The following is a 16,877-nucleotide window of genomic DNA, read 5'->3' as shown; positions in this document are numbered from 1 at the left end:
GGAATTGTTTGGAATCTTTCTGGAAGAGCTTGAGGAAGTGTCTTGAGTGCGGGAAGTCCGGGCATCGCTGCTTCGACTTCTGTCTCCATGATCCAGCCCTGGATAAGCGGATGAAGATGACACCAGATGAGACAAAAACACGGGGACCTAATTATGCTACAGTTTTCTTTAAAAATCACTCACACCAAACTCACCACTAAATTTACCCTCTCTGTCCTCCACCCGTCAAACTACTGAAGTCTTTGTGAAGAAGAATTTGTAGCTGTGAAACTTTGGGAGGCAATAAAAAAAAGGCACAATAATAACTGCCTCTAATCTCTAAAATCCTCCCACATAAACCGAATCATATTTTATAGCAGTGGTATCTGTCATAGTCTGAGTATTGTGTGTTTTTTTCTCTGCTCTCCCCAACTTTTACCTCCTTCCTTTTTGTCTTCCTGTGGCTTAGAGGCGTGGCTACAGCACACTCCACCTGCAGTCAGGCACACCTATGGCTCGCCACCACTTTGCCAGATAATCCCGTCCTGTCTGTCTAAACCTCACTGCTGCCCTCCACTGTGTGGGTTTTTGAAACCTCCTGCTTACCGCCAGCCGTGACCAGCTTGTTTCCAGTCACCTCCTACCCAAAAGCTAGTCTTTTCTGTCCATTGGCTTGCTTTTTCATTTTTGTATATTAAAAGATTTTATTTCCGCCATTCGTCACCGTCTGACTCTGCTATTGTGGTCGTAATATAATCCAAGCATAACAGATGTTTTTAGGCCTTGAGGGCAGTTGATGTTTTTTTGTTTTTTTGAACAACCAGGTAGAGAACTGTTTCACCTGGGTTACCACTTGCCTCAATTATATGTGTCAGCTACCGATATTTAATTGTTAAAGAAGTCTAAAGCTTCTAATTGAAGAATTTCCTTCGGAAGAACAGTAAAGTCTGATTCTGACAAAGATAAAATATCTCTTCTTACAACTTTGAAGGTTTATTCACAACATTGATTCTGTCAGTTTAAAGGTTTAGTGCACCTAATTCTAAATAGTTGGAAGGGTGATTGCAGGAAAATACTAAGTGTTTTGCAACATCTAAGTATCCTTAAATGCATTTTTGTACATATAGTTATTTTTCACATTCACAAAAGTTAGTAGGGATGACTTTTTCCTCAAACTTTACTTTTTTATGTTTTTGTCATATTATGTCATCTGGACGCTGACTGTATGTTCAGAGAGGAGCTTCTTTTATTAAAAACAGAGCAGGTCTGAAGGATGTCTCCCTGTTCCACCCCAAATCACAAACAAATAACCAAAAAAATAACCAAAAAAATAAGTTTATTTGGGAGATGTAGATATGTATATTTATTAATTGACTTGTTAGTTTATTTTTCTGCTTTATTTTACTTGTATTATTATTTCCTTTTTACATTTCTCCAATTTTTTTCTTTATTTCCACATTTATTTTTAATCATTTTTATTTTTCCAGATTTAATTTTTTAAAAATCCATTTGACAGACTTTTCATTTAAAAATAAACAAATAAACAAATCGCAACGTCATTTAGCAGAACTTCACCCACACGATCACGTGATCGCGAGATTTCGCTAAGTCTCGCTCGCGCTTTTCCGGAAGGTTTGAAATGTTTCCCGTCGCCTCTCTGAGTTTAAGGTAAAAGTAATACATATGACATTGTAGACGTTTGTATGCTTCCTTAAAGTGTGCATGCAAAATATGCTTGAAATCATAAATATAATACTGTGGTTTTACATTATTAATGTCCAAATGGCTTATTTGAACTGCAGTCTGAGGTGTCATGTAATAAGAAGTGTATTACACATGTGTGATGTGATTAACAGTTGATCTTGAAACTAATTGCAAGTAGCTCTCGTTTTGCCTTGACACACTTGACTGCAGATGTTGCAGACACTATGTGTTAACTGCAGCTTATTCCTAGTCAGGCTCATGGGCCAATGGGATCTCATCCCAGCAGTTACTGGGTGACAGACAGCCTGGGCTGACCCTGCACTTTCTACAGTATGGTTGTAATGGGGCAAGTTTAGTTAAACTGTTGCTATGTCCTGACCCGGTTGGCTTTACTTGAGCTTCTGGAAGGCAGCAATAACCTGTGTGACAGTCTTCTCACTGCTTAAATTTCTTTTTTGCCTGCAGTCAACATTTGTTCTAAAAATATGAAGCCACGGTGGCCACCTTCTCTTCTGCTCCTGGGGTTCTTAGAGCTGGTGTCTCTACAGAAAACCCGGAGAGCAAACTTTGTCCTGATGATGGTGGATGACCTTGGAATTGGGGACCTGGGCTGCTACGGCAACACAACACTTAAGTATGATAAACTCACTGCTCTGTGTCTTCTTAACACTTAGCAAAATAAAGAAGCCTGTTACACAAACACACATTTTTGTTCATCACTAAATAAAACAAAATAATTTGTACTTCACAATTTTGCAGTGATGTTGATGGAAAGAATCAAATAAAGATTTGCTTCAACACCATTTTTTTTTTTAAATGTGAAAAAAGCAGTTTGTAAGCAGCGTTAATTTGAATTTGAATTAGTCTCAAATGGTCTAATTTACAAGAGCTTCTTTGGTGTAAATATGCACTGACTTTGCTTTCTTGTTTATGTCCAATCAATTTGATTTTACCACATCTACTTATCCGCTCTCTTTTGGCTGTCGGAATATGTTCTCATTGATCAGGGGCAGTTGTGAGTGTTAACACATTTCAATTCATATTCACAAACAATTTTAGTGCATTTAAGCAGAAAATGTCAGGTAAGTGATTATGAGCAATTGCTCATGAGATGGGGCTGGTAAATAAAAAGCTCTTTTAAATGATACGTTGCCTGTGAATTAAATGTTAAAACAGCCCGTTGGCTGCTACTCTTGTGATTTTGCAGGACTCCCAACATTGACCAATTGGCGCAGGAAGGGGTGAAGCTTACTCACCACATTGCAGCGGGGGCTCTATGTACTCCCAGCAGGGCAGCGTTTCTCACGGGGCGCTACCCTGTACGATCAGGCTAGTTCAGTGACATCACTATCATCACATTCGTGTTGGAATCAGTGTTGTGTTAACGTCGTCGTTTCTATTCACACGTCTCCTCCTGTTACAGGTATGGCTGGAAATTTGAGATTAGGTGTTTTTATATTTAATGCGGCATCTGGAGGTCTTCCCAGCCAAGAGGTTACCTTTGCTAAGATTGCCCAGCAACAAGGCTACGAGACAGCTCTTATAGGTATGTGTAGTTATATTAATATACTGTACGTATAGTAACATAACACACATTACATTTAACACATTATGAGTGGGAAAACTGTCAATACCATATCTGATGACATCTAATGATCCAATTTGAAGGACATCTGCACAGTTTTGAGGTTAATCAATTTATTTTGCCTGCCATCCTTGGGATTATGGCTCTGGGTTAGAGTCTGTGATATGCTGCATTTGCATCTTTTATATATACACTTTGCTGTGTTACTGGTTATTGCACTGCAGTATAATTAATATATTATAAGCTTTACATCATCGTATTTTCTGTTGTTCAGGGAAATGGCACCTTGGACTCAACTGTGAGAGCAGAGATGATCACTGCCACCACCCCAATGCTCACGGCTTTAACTATTTTTTTGGGATCCCGTTGACCAACCTCCGGGACTGCCAGCCAGGACATGGTACGGTCTTTCAGATCCATAAGTACCTACCGTACAGGACGCTAGGCACCGTGTTGGCTTCTACAGTCTTACTGTACTTCAGTGGACTCATCAGTATCAGCAGAAAAAGGACCTTTTGCCTTCTGGCTGCAGCGGTTTTGGTCGTGAGTTTCATAGTAGGATTCATCATGATTATCCCGTTATTCAACTGTGTTCTCATGAAGGACCACAGCATTGTGGAGCAGCCGTTTGTATCAGAAAATCTGACCCAAAGGATGACGCGTGAGGCCGTGGACTTCATAGAAAGGTAGAGACTGTGAAAGGTTGCCTCTGAACTGCTATTGGTTTTTCATTGCTGTTTTATTCAAACCATCTTTTTTTAAAGGAACTCTGCAAGGCCTTTCCTTCTTTTCTTCTCCTTCCTCCAAGTCCACACAGCCATGTTTGCTTCAGCAGCATTCAGAGCAACAAGCCAACATGGCATTTACGGCGATGCTGTGCATGAAGTGGACTGGAGTGTAGGTGAGTCTGTGATTGTCATTATGTCGAACCATCAAAAATATCGACCTGGTCATTCGCCAGAAGGAGCGCACTTAGAAGACGGAAAAGCTGAGGGCTGAAGGTTTTTAATCACTGAACTTAAACAAAAAGTGATTTTTCTGTTATGGTTGATATTTTTGTTCTCTTCAGGGTGACATCTGCATTTAGAGACTCCTGCATGGCAAATAATTATTGTGTTTTATATAAATAATGAAGAAACAAAACATGCCTTAATATTTCTGGAAAGTAGCGCCTTTGCTATCATCTTACCAAAGTAGAGTAGAAATATGAAGAATGTATTTGAATGTTGGGTGTTTATTTAAATTTCTAATATGTCCCCCGTGTCTGCTCTCAGGTCAGATCATGCAGGCTCTAGACAAATTCAATCTGAAAGACGATACCCTGGTTTATCTGACCTCAGACCAGGGAGGTCATGTGGAGGAAATCTCAGCCACTGGGGTGGTCCAGGGAGGATGGAATGGCATATATAAAGGTGGTGTATTGAAATATGTCTTTTTAATGTGGATTTAATGGCAACATTTACATGACTATAAAAGTCTTATACCTGGGAGTAATCTAATAATTGTAGTTTTTCTGTGTAAATTCTCAGTCATCCAGGTCATTGTATCCAAGGTAGTTTTCTCTGTCAACTGGACTGGGTTTCTTCTCTTGAAGACGTTTCGCCTTCTATCCAGAAGGCTTCTTCAGTTCTGAAATCGCTGGGGAGAGAGCTTGAGAATATATAGCCCCTGGACCATTTGCATGCTAATGATCTGGGTGGTCACCTGAGAGTCGTTAGCAGGGTCGTTGGTCGGGTCGTTGACCTAGTTTCTGTTGAGATGTCTCCCCTTTGTCTGCTGGGTCACATGGTGATGAGTCACTGGGTCTCTTGGAATGGTGTGAATGTTTGTTTTGCTGTTGGAAGGAGTGGAGGACTGCATTGTATGTGGGTGATAGGAAGTGCCTCAGGCCACCACCCCTGTTTAAGGATGGTTTCTCCAATTTAACATGGATAGCTTCCTTGACCCCCCTTTCGAACCAGCGGTCTTCTCTGGCCAGTATCCGTACTTGGCTGTCCTCGAAGGAGTGCCCACTCTCCTTTAAGTGTAAGTGGACTGCTGAATCCTGACCCGAAGAGGTGGCACGTCTGTGTTGTGCCATTCTTCTGTGTAGAGGTTGTTTGGTTTCCCCAATGTACAGTTCCTTGCATTTCTCCTGGCACTGTACAGCATAAACAACATTACTTTGTTTGGGTCTTGGTGTCTTGTCCTTTGGGTGTACTAACCTCTGTCTGAGAGTGTTGCTGGGTTTGAAATGAACCGGTATGTCGTGTTTCTGGAGGATCCTCCTAAACTTCTCCGAGACTCCAGACAGGTAGGGGATGGAAACGCTGCGGCGTTTGTTTCTCTCCTCCTCTCCTTTGCTGAGGTCTTGCTTTCTTGAGGTTTTGGTGAAGGCCCAGTCTGGGTAGCCACATGTTTTGAGAGCTGTCTTAATGTGGTTCTGTTCCTTCTTTCTGCCTTGGGATGTGGTGGGTATTTCCCTGGCCCGGTGTTGGAGAGTTCTGATCACTCCCAACTTGTGTTCCAGTGGGTGGTGAGAGTCAAACTGGAGGTACTGGTCGGTATGTGTAGGTTTTCTGTAGACTTCGATGGTGAGATTTCTGTCCTCAGTGATCTTGACTGCGCAGTCCAGAAAGGCCAGACTGTTTCCTTTTACCTCTTCCCGGGTGAATTTTACATGCTCGTCTGTTTTGTTGAGGTGATCGGAGAACGCTTCCAATTCTTGTATTTGAATTTTGACCCAGGTGTCATCCACATACCTGAACCAGTGGCTTGGCGCAGTTCCTGTGAAGGATGTCAGGGCCTGGGATTCCACCTTCTCCATGTATAGATTGGCAACTATAGGGGATACTGGTGAGCCCATGGCACAGCCATGTTTCTGCCTGTAGAAGCCTTCTCTGTACTGGAAATAGGTGGTGTTCAAACACAGGTCCAGCATGGTGCAGATTTGGGCCGGTGTTAAGGTTGTTCTTTCTGTAAGATTCTTGTCCAATAGAAGGTGCTTGTGGATGGTGTCTATGGCGCTGGCGGTGGGGATGCACGTGAAGAGTGACGTGACATCATAAGATACCATAGTCTCTTCTGGAAGTAGTGTGAGTCCAACGACTTTTTGGGCAAAGTCTTGGGAGTTTTTGATGTGGTGTGGGGTGTTGCCAACCATGGGCGACAAGATGGAGGCCAAGTATTTGGAAATGTTGTAGGTTACCGAATTGATGCTGCTTACTATGGGTCTGAGAGGGGTCCCTGGTTTGTGGATCTTGGGCAATCCATAAATGCAAGGGATGGTTTCTCCTGGATATAGACGGTAGTATTGTGGTCTGTCAATGGCTTTATCCTTTTCCAGTTTCTGTAGTAAGTCTACCACCTTCTTCTTGTATGAGCTGGTGGGGTCCCGTTTGAGTTTCTCATACGTGGCGGTATCTGTCAGAAGACTGAGTATTTTGGTGTCATAGTCAGTGGTATTGAGTACGACCGTGCACCTACCTTTGTCAGCTGGTAAGATGGTGATGTTCTTGTCCTTGGCTAAGGATGCAATGGCTCTTTTTTCCTCATTCGTGATATTGGAGGTGGGAGGTTTTGCACTAGCAAGAGCGGCTGTTACCTTGAGTCTAATCTGTTCTGCTTCTGCTTCCGGGAGTTTGTTGTTTCTAATGGCAGTCTCAGTGGCTGTGATGAGTTCGACAGTCGGTACCTCTTCAGGGGTGACTGAAAAATTCAAACCTTTGGACAGCACTTCCTCCTCGGCTTGTGTGAGCTCCCTGTCTGATAGGTTTTTCACCCATTTCTCCCGTTGTGAGTCAGACAGGGATGTGACATGGTTGGAGAAGGGGTTGGTTCCGCTGGGGTTGTGTTTTGCCAGTAGGGTGGTGAATTTTCGGATCTGACGTTCCTTGGTCCTGGTGTGTTGGGTGTGCTGAGTCCTGGAAACGAGTTTGGCTATTTCTTCCATTACTTCAGAGGGGAGCAGTAGGTGTAGTTCCTCCCTTCTTTCATCTAACTTAGCTTCCAGGGTGTTTATGGTAAAGTGGATTTGTCTGATCCTTTCATTGAGTAAGCGTTTTTCCGTCATGTGAAGAATTACCTGGGCTCTGTGTCCTTTTACTGTTGATCTGATGCGTAGACAGGTGGGAGTCATCTTCTGCTGTCGACATCTGAGGTTGTAGCGGAGGTGGTTCTTAAAGTCCGCTAACTTCTTGGCTGTTTTCTCAAGCTCTCGCACCAACCGGAGGGTATCTCTCCCAAAATGTGATGCAAGATGTCTGTGTAAATTCTCAGTCATCCAGGTCATTGTATCCAAGGTAGTTTTCTCTGTCAACTGGACTGGGTTTCTTCTCTTGAAGACGTTTCGCCTTCTATCCAGAAGGCTTCTTCAGTTCTGAAATCGCTGGGGAGAGAGCTTGAGAATATATAGCCCCTGGACCATTTGCATGCTAATGATCTGGGTGGTCACCTGAGAGTCGTTAGCAGGGTCGTTGGTCGGGTCGTTGACCTAGTTTCTGTTGAGATGTCTCCCCTTTGTCTGCTGGGTCACATGGTGATGAGTCACTGGGTCTCTTGGAATGGTGTGAATGTTTGTTTTGCTGTTGGAAGGAGTGGAGGACTGCATTGTATGTGGGTGATAGGAAGTGCCTCAGGCCACCACCCCTGTTTAAGGATGGTTTCTCCAATTTAACATGGATAGCTTCCTTGACCCCCCTTTCGAACCAGCGGTCTTCTCTGGCCAGTATCCGTACTTGGCTGTCCTCGAAGGAGTGCCCACTCTCCTTTAAGTGTAAGTGGACTGCTGAATCCTGACCCGAAGAGGTGGCACGTCTGTGTTGTGCCATTCTTCTGTGTAGAGGTTGTTTGGTTTCCCCAATGTACAGTTCCTTGCATTTCTCCTGGCACTGTACAGCATAAACAACATTACTTTGTTTGGGTCTTGGTGTCTTGTCCTTTGGGTGTACTAACCTCTGTCTGAGAGTGTTGCTGGGTTTGAAATGAACCGGTATGTCGTGTTTCTGGAGGATCCTCCTAAACTTCTCCGAGACTCCAGACAGGTAGGGGATGGAAACGCTGCGGCGTTTGTTTCTCTCCTCCTCTCCTTTGCTGAGGTCTTGCTTTCTTGAGGTTTTGGTGAAGGCCCAGTCTGGGTAGCCACATGTTTTGAGAGCTGTCTTAATGTGGTTCTGTTCCTTCTTTCTGCCTTGGGATGTGGTGGGTATTTCCCTGGCCCGGTGTTGGAGAGTTCTGATCACTCCCAACTTGTGTTCCAGTGGGTGGTGAGAGTCAAACTGGAGGTACTGGTCGGTATGTGTAGGTTTTCTGTAGACTTCGATGGTGAGATTTCTGTCCTCAGTGATCTTGACTGCGCAGTCCAGAAAGGCCAGACTGTTTCCTTTTACCTCTTCCCGGGTGAATTTTACATGCTCGTCTGTTTTGTTGAGGTGATCGGAGAACGCTTCCAATTCTTGTATTTGAATTTTGACCCAGGTGTCATCCACATACCTGAACCAGTGGCTTGGCGCAGTTCCTGTGAAGGATGTCAGGGCCTGGGATTCCACCTTCTCCATGTATAGATTGGCAACTATAGGGGATACTGGTGAGCCCATGGCACAGCCATGTTTCTGCCTGTAGAAGCCTTCTCTGTACTGGAAATAGGTGGTGTTCAAACACAGGTCCAGCATGGTGCAGATTTGGGCCGGTGTTAAGGTTGTTCTTTCTGTAAGATTCTTGTCCAATAGAAGGTGCTTGTGGATGGTGTCTATGGCGCTGGCGGTGGGGATGCACGTGAAGAGTGACGTGACATCATAAGATACCATAGTCTCTTCTGGAAGTAGTGTGAGTCCAACGACTTTTTGGGCAAAGTCTTGGGAGTTTTTGATGTGGTGTGGGGTGTTGCCAACCATGGGCGACAAGATGGAGGCCAAGTATTTGGAAATGTTGTAGGTTACCGAATTGATGCTGCTTACTATGGGTCTGAGAGGGGTCCCTGGTTTGTGGATCTTGGGCAATCCATAAATGCAAGGGATGGTTTCTCCTGGATATAGACGGTAGTATTGTGGTCTGTCAATGGCTTTATCCTTTTCCAGTTTCTGTAGTAAGTCTACCACCTTCTTCTTGTATGAGCTGGTGGGGTCCCGTTTGAGTTTCTCATACGTGGCGGTATCTGTCAGAAGACTGAGTATTTTGGTGTCATAGTCAGTGGTATTGAGTACGACCGTGCACCTACCTTTGTCAGCTGGTAAGATGGTGATGTTCTTGTCCTTGGCTAAGGATGCAATGGCTCTTTTTTCCTCATTCGTGATATTGGAGGTGGGAGGTTTTGCACTAGCAAGAGCGGCTGTTACCTTGAGTCTAATCTACAGAAAACCTACACATACCGACCAGTACCTCCAGTTTGACTCTCACCACCCACTGGAACACAAGTTGGGAGTGATCAGAACTCTCCAACACCGGGCCAGGGAAATACCCACCACATCCCAAGGCAGAAAGAAGGAACAGAACCACATTAAGACAGCTCTCAAAACATGTGGCTACCCAGACTGGGCCTTCACCAAAACCTCAAGAAAGCAAGACCTCAGCAAAGGAGAGGAGGAGAGAAACAAACGCCGCAGCGTTTCCATCCCCTACCTGTCTGGAGTCTCGGAGAAGTTTAGGAGGATCCTCCAGAAACACGACATACCGGTTCATTTCAAACCCAGCAACACTCTCAGACAGAGGTTAGTACACCCAAAGGACAAGACACCAAGACCCAAACAAAGTAATGTTGTTTATGCTGTACAGTGCCAGGAGAAATGCAAGGAACTGTACATTGGGGAAACCAAACAACCTCTACACAGAAGAATGGCACAACACAGACGTGCCACCTCTTCGGGTCAGGATTCAGCAGTCCACTTACACTTAAAGGAGAGTGGGCACTCCTTCGAGGACAGCCAAGTACGGATACTGGCCAGAGAAGACCGCTGGTTCGAAAGGGGGGTCAAGGAAGCTATCCATGTTAAATTGGAGAAACCATCCTTAAACAGGGGTGGTGGCCTGAGGCACTTCCTATCACCCACATACAATGCAGTCCTCCACTCCTTCCAACAGCAAAACAAACATTCACACCATTCCAAGAGACCCAGTGACTCATCACCATGTGACCCAGCAGACAAAGGGGAGACATCTCAACAGAAACTAGGTCAACGACCCGACCAACGACCCTGCTAACGACTCTCAGGTGACCACCCAGATCATTAGCATGCAAATGGTCCAGGGGCTATATATTCTCAAGCTCTCTCCCCAGCGATTTCAGAACTGAAGAAGCCTTCTGGATAGAAGGCGAAACGTCTTCAAGAGAAGAAACCCAGTCCAGTTGACAGAGAAAACTACCTTGAATTGTAGTTTTTATCCAAAGTTTGTAGATATACTTCAGAAAAGCAGCAAACCCGTGTTTAAATGTTTCAGGCTGTTTATCCGCTCTATTTCCTATAAGCGAAGTGACAATTCAACTTTCTGTTATTTGCAGAACATTGGACCTTGTCACGTTGAGCACAATGAGTGTTGGATTGTTGTGGGGTTTTATTCCACTTAACCTAAAATTTGTCCCCTCCTTACTCCAGAAGTGGCTGATGGTTAGCTTTCCCATGTGCTGTTTCTTGTCTTTTGATTTCCTCCGTAGTCACTCCAGTAAAGAAATAAAACAAATCAAAATGATGCGTATCATCAACGTATTTGGGAGAAATCCAGTTGAGTTAATCAGATTTCAGATCATTGTATTACCGTAGTTATCTGATCTGGGTATAAACTTCATGTTGTTTACAATATGACATAAATCACCTCGTCACTTTAGAAATCTGTTTCCTTGTAAGCAGCCTTAATGATCTGCCCCACATACAGATTCCAGCTCCCTGGAATAGGAAACTATGGTCATCAGAAAACAGACGAAGGGTTGAAAATTAATCAACCAAATTTCAAGGCTCCCTGCAAGAATCCTTCGCAGAGATTGAGGAACTGGAGCTCATCTAAAATTAGACATTATTTTTCATGCAAGTGTGCCAAAAAGTAGTTTCTGGCTGTAGCCTCAGACTGAAAATAGGATCATCTTTCTCCACATTAGAATAGTTGTGAACTGGTTCATCCTCAGAGAGGCAAACAAAGCCTCACAGTGTGGAGACGTGATGAAATCTTTGTGTTTGGACTGAATCAAAGAGCAGGGAGACTTTTGCTAGACGCTCTGAGATGCTCTTTTATGTCTGCGAGTGGCCTGTCCTGAGGAAAAATCTCAGTGCCTTTGTTATCATCCCACTCTTGCTGGGAGATGAAGCATTCTGACATGCATTTCTGGATAACTAATCCTGTACTTTTGTTAATGTGCTTCTCTGAGTAGCAGGGAAGGCCACCAACTGGGAGGGAGGGATCCGGGTCCCTGGAATCCTGCGCTGGCCAGGGAAGATTCCAGGCGGCAGGAAGATAGATGAGCCCACCAGTAACATGGACCTCTTTCCTACGGTGGTGCAGCTGAGCGGAGCTTCCGTCCCGCTGGACCGGTGAGTCTGAGCCGTGACACAGATACTCCTTCCAGGCATCAGTCAACACAAGTAGAGCCTGAAATCTGGGTCGCATTTTAAAAAGGCGAGTGGAGCAGAATGTGTTCGCTAATGAAGTGTGTTTCCACTTTTATTGACTGTGACTCACACTTGCGATTGTGACATGACCAGCGATTGTAATGCTCTCAACCACCCCCGAATACTGTACAACTGACAAATAAGAGCTTATTGTCCGATAACGTAATGACTGTAATATATTAATAAAGGAGGCATTGAGGTATAGTAGAGTGGAGACAAATGGACAGCAGTAATACGTGTCCACAACCACCCACTTGAAATGTAGCAAACACCTACACTTGTATTTACACGCACACACACGCTCACTCTTCAGTTTTAGAAAATCCACTGTATCCTTGAATTATGTCCAGGTTTAAAACAAGACTGTGCAGAATTTGTGCAGAGGAGAAAACGTACTACATCAGAATCTGGATCAGGATAGATTGATGGCCATTTCATTTTCAGCTTATAACAGAGTTCCTTCAATTTGCTGCGGCTCTTGTTTCAGTTGAAGGCAAACATTCAGGCACCATTAAGCCAAATTTGTCTTCTCTGAAGATTCCCATCAATACTTTAGCTCTTTCGGAGCCAGATGAGTCCTAATAGCGCCTCTTTCGACCCATAGAAAGTCCAGTTAAAGACAGTGCGGCCTGTTTGCATTTGTTTTTCCTCTTTGACTTCTGTCATCAAAACCGTCTACATCATCAGTTTATCTAGATCTGGGTTTTTCTACCGACCCATGTCCTGATGTTAAATCAACCTAGATTCTCGCCAAATGAACACCCAGGACTGAATCTTTGGGTGGCTCCCCGAGGGTAAAGTCTGTTCTTCATGCTCCTTTTGCCTGGCTCTTCCCCTTGGACCAGTCTGCCTCGGGAGATCCCACAAGCGGAATTAAATGGCTCTTTTAGGTTAAACGAGCATTCAAACCCCAGCCCAAACACAGGGTGGCAGTTCCCCGAGGAGGTGTGCTCCTCGCATTACCCTGCAATACTGTTCCCTCACTAGATGTGAAGGTTTAAGGGAACTAGCCCGTCCAGCTCGTGAGTACGAGAAAGCTGATTTGGATTTTAGGCTGCAGAAGTATAACTTGACCTTGTCAAGTGTCTGTACTATTTCATGAGTGCTGCTTCACCATTTTGACACACATATGTTGCATCACTGCATGATCTGACCGCAGGGAGATAGACGGCCGTGACCTCATGGATTTGCTCCAGGGCAGAGTTGAACGGTCCAACCACGAATTTCTCTTCCATTACTGCAACAGCTACATGAACGCAGTCAGATGGCGCCCCCAAAACAGTAAGACTGAACAATCACAGTGAGTTACTTTAGAAAGAAACAGCTGGTTTTTAGTCTGCTTTAATAGCTGTGGTCACCCAGACTGTTAATCACATGATCCTCCACATTATTTAGCCTCGAGCAAATTTGTTATGCTGCAGTTTCATCCCCTTCCCCTTAGGTAGCTCAGTGTGGAAAGCCTTTTACTTCACACCAAACTTCTACCCGGAGAACGAGACGGCTTGTTTCCACACGCACGTCTGCTTCTGCACACCGGAGCACGTGACCTACCACAGTCCTCCCCTGCTCTTCGACCTATCGCGGGACCCGTCGGAAACGACGCCGCTGACTCCTGACACGGAGCCGGCCTTTCACGCCGTCCTGAGCGCAATGGAGGAGGCTGTGGAGGCACACAAGAGGACTGTGAGGCCTGTGGAAAGCCAGCTGTCACTGGGGAACGTGGTATGGAAGCCGTGGCTGCAGCCGTGCCGCTCCAGCTTCAGTCAGCTCTGTCAGTAGAAAGCCAGCGCAACGCCAGTGTAATGCAAGGGTTGAAACAGCAGGACCACTTTAATCAGGGTCAGAATCGGGTATCCTCGAAATGATAAAAATGTTTAATCTGAAACAGCAACTGGTACTGACTCACTTCTTTAATGCCGCCTGCTTTAATGTTTAGATTCCAAATCACCCAAGTTGACACTAAACACCAGGTATAAAAACATAATCTTGGCTGTTGGGACTAATCTCATCGCTGCTTGGATTAGCTTCATTAGCTCTACTGACATCACCAAATGTTTTTGGTTTGGTCTTGTTTGATTTATTCGAACTGCTTGATTGTGGACTGATGAAAATAGTTTTGAAATTGACTTTAATGTTTTGCCGTAAGCTAATTTTTCTCTCTGCCTGTTGGTGCTAAGCTAACGCAAACAGCTGCTAAACAACAAAACAGGCTGATTCTCTGTCTGCTGGATAGATATTTTATAAAAAGATGCCTCCACCTTCTGTGCACCTTTGCTTTTTGGAGTTCCTTAAGGATCTTGTTTATTTTAGATTCCCTCTTGTTTACAATTTCCATGTATTTTTTTTTAAAATTGTGATTTACTTACTTTGTGTTTTAAATTCCTTAATGTGGTTTATTTGTATGGGAATATTATTGCGGTTTCAATAATTAAGACGATAATGAAAAGTTAACAACTGCGTTTGTAAATGTTCATTTCTGTGCTTCGGCAACAAAGCCATGAGGATGAAACAATAAGGGCGAACATTGTAAATGAGCACACTGAGCTCTGCAGGTTGCGTGTGCAAGAGGAGATGTAATCCATAAAAAAACAATTATTTGGAACTGACATAATTACAGCTGAAAGCTCCCACAACTTGCTGCGTAAGTCATTAGAGCACTTTTCCACAACGGCGTCCAACGATTTGCAGTTTTAATCATTTCCCCGACAGACTTTTACGTTCAGGTCTTCAGCGAACCTTTAAAATGAAGTGATGAAATGTCAGGCGTGGTTAAATGGATTCCCCACCAAACAAGTTTGAAAAGCGAACCCTGAGTTGTTGGCCTTTGGGAACAGTTCCCGTGATGTGTAACGGCTGCTGCCAGTCAGACTCTAGGAGCCACCTCACAATGACTAAAAATAGAATGAATTTGTTTCAAGGTTTCCGGGAGATGTTTAAGGTGGAATTATTAGGCCGTTGTCCCTTTTTATTGGTTTTCTTGATCCAGCTAAAAACACTTATCATGCAGGTAATTGATTACTGATAAATGGTAAATGTATTTTTGGCTAACAACAATTAAAAAATGCACTTGAAAATATTGAAGTAAGGCTAGCCTCGATCAATGTCGTAGGTTTTACGCCCTAAATTGCTGCGTGTAAGCGATTGTCTCTGAACGAGCTGAGGCTAATTAAATTTGGACCGAGCAGAGCAATTTGAATTGGTAGTGATTTGTTAAGCGTAATAAGCTCAGATGTGATTTCATCATGAAAATAAGTTGACTGGGAATAAGTGGAAGCAATTTGGTGTTTATTTGCCTCGCTCGATGGGTTTGATGAGGTTAATGCCAACTAGACGCAGAGTCCACAGACCCATCTCCATAGAGTCAAACTGGCATGTAAAGCTAAACCTCTTCTTTCAACTTTGCTGCCAAATTTACCACCATTAAAAAAAACAACCCTCCTTTGGGCTCATCGGTAATGTTTTGTATCTTGTTCTTTACAATATAATATTTCATATACAGGTCTTGAGCATGTTAAGGTCATTTCCAGACTATACATCTATGCAGTTCAGGACTGTTCCCACTAAATCTCTCAGTGGTATCAGTAAACACCAAAACAGCCATAAATATTCATGAACTCTGAAAAATGAGAGCGCTTCCATCCTTCCTGAAATGCGCCGCTCTACTTTTGCATTTATGGATCATTTAGCTTGATTATAGACTTTAGCAAGACTCATTTCTCACAGGCCTGTCTGGACGTTTTCTTCACGAATGGAAGAATTCTCTGACTGTCACATCAGTTGTCTGATGTGTCCAGAGCTTGTGGTGGTACCGTAGTCACGGCAGTGTTAAAAAGGTTGCCGGTTTGATCCCGGACCTCTGCATACTACATGTCCATGTGGACTTGAATGAGACAGGGAACTCCAAAATAGCAGTTAATGGTTATTTTTAAATCCTAACTGGATATTCAGCATTCCTTTCATTATTCCTTCACTTGCATCCCTCCCTCGGTGGCCCTAATTCAAGGAGTTCACGTCAAATGCGCAACTGGAATAAGGCCGACTGTGATTTCTACCTTTGACCTCTGAAAGAGCATAAAGAAAAATCTCTAAACTTCTGAAATTTCAACCAATCAATCAATCTTTATTTATATAGTGTCTTTTACAATCAAAATTGTTTCAAGGCGCTTTCCAGAATCCCAGGGCCTGACCCCAGACAAGCAACAGTGGCAAGGAAAAACTCCCCTTTAACAGGAAGAAACCTTGAGCAGGACCAGGCTCATGTAGGGGGTAGGGGGGGTAGAGGAGAGGAGAGGAGAGGAGAGAGGAGGAGAGGAGAGGAGAGGAGAGGAGAGGAGAGGAGAGGAGAGGAGAGGAGAGGAGAGGAGGAGAGGAGAGGGGAGGTGAGGAGAGGAGAGGAGAGGGAGAGGAGAGAGGAGAGGTAGATATCATAGAAATACATTAATCGTCCAAGCTGCTGGTATAAGAGGAGAGTGGGTCAGCAGGGTCGGAGGTCATTTAAACCACAAAAGAACACCCTCCTATGGGGTGTGTTTCATGAAACTCATACGTAAATCTCACCTGCTTTTTGTTTGCACGTCAGGATCTAATGTTTCACACGTGTCAACATCGTTTCCCCCTTCATTTTACTTCATTATGGAGGGTGAACACCCTGAAGTCAGCAGCTGCATACCTGCACTAGTAAATCGGCATTTGGAGCCGGCCTGTCGGCATGTTACAGGCTTCTCTGTGGCTTCATTACTGAGGCAGAATTTTCCAAACGAGTAGATCCACCCCGAGTGGAAACTAATTTTAGGGAATCATTAATTGAGCTTTACGAACGCAGTCAGCAGGTGAGCGAGCGCAACACCTCCGAGGAAACTGTAGCAGGATATATGACACGCATGTTTATGCAGCACAGTTTCTTAGATGTTGATCTGTTTGCTAGTTAAACTGCAGGGTTCATAATGTGTTTTATGATGCTGCTGCACAGCAGCGGGGTTGAATAAAACATGGTCGGGTGGAGTTTGAAGACTATAAGACTCTGGGGGAGAAATAAAGAG

General features: G+C 44.1%; 1 protein-coding gene across 3 annotated transcripts; it reads left to right on the top strand.

Moving 5' to 3' along the window:
- Positions 1 to 1,582: 1,582 nt before the first annotated feature.
- On the top strand, positions 1,583 to 14,289 carry LOC115248714 (steryl-sulfatase-like). 3 transcript variants are annotated; one of them, XM_029832500.1, is made up of 10 exons: positions 1,583 to 1,647; positions 2,149 to 2,317; positions 2,891 to 3,012; positions 3,107 to 3,229; positions 3,543 to 3,954; positions 4,033 to 4,169; positions 4,543 to 4,680; positions 11,601 to 11,760; positions 12,998 to 13,119; positions 13,280 to 14,289. In XM_029832500.1, exons 2-10 carry the CDS (start codon positions 2,169 to 2,171, stop codon positions 13,615 to 13,617), a joined length of 1,701 nt encoding a protein of 566 aa, XP_029688360.1. In that variant the 5' UTR covers positions 1,583 to 1,647; positions 2,149 to 2,168; the 3' UTR covers positions 13,618 to 14,289. The 3 variants fall into 3 exon arrangements, with proteins under 3 accessions (XP_029688360.1, XP_029688362.1, XP_029688361.1); XM_029832502.1 differs by having other exon boundaries at positions 12,998 to 13,138; positions 13,280 to 13,418; XM_029832501.1 differs by lacking the exon at positions 1,583 to 1,647 and having other exon boundaries at positions 2,182 to 2,317; positions 2,891 to 3,002.
- The last annotated feature ends 2,588 nt before the right edge of the window (positions 14,290 to 16,877 follow it).

The sequence above is a fragment of the Takifugu rubripes genome, unplaced genomic scaffold (genome assembly GCF_901000725.2).
Source record: "Takifugu rubripes unplaced genomic scaffold, fTakRub1.2, whole genome shotgun sequence".
Classification (NCBI taxonomy): Eukaryota; Metazoa; Chordata; class Actinopteri; order Tetraodontiformes; family Tetraodontidae; genus Takifugu; species Takifugu rubripes.
This window is presented reverse-complemented; position numbering and strand designations above follow the sequence as displayed.

Bases quoted from the DNA above. Each gene is read 5' to 3' on its own strand.
- LOC115248714 (XM_029832500.1), top strand. From the start codon at position 2,169: ATGAAGCCACGGTGGCCACCTTCTCTTCTGCTCCTGGGGTTCTTAGAG. The intron at 3,230-3,542 runs GTATGTGTAGTT...TCTGTTGTTCAG, and splicing joins CTACGAGACAGCTCTTATAG to GGAAATGGCACCTTGGACTC. The intron at 11,761-12,997 runs GTGAGTCTGAGC...ATCTGACCGCAG, and splicing joins GCTTCCGTCCCGCTGGACCG to GGAGATAGACGGCCGTGACC.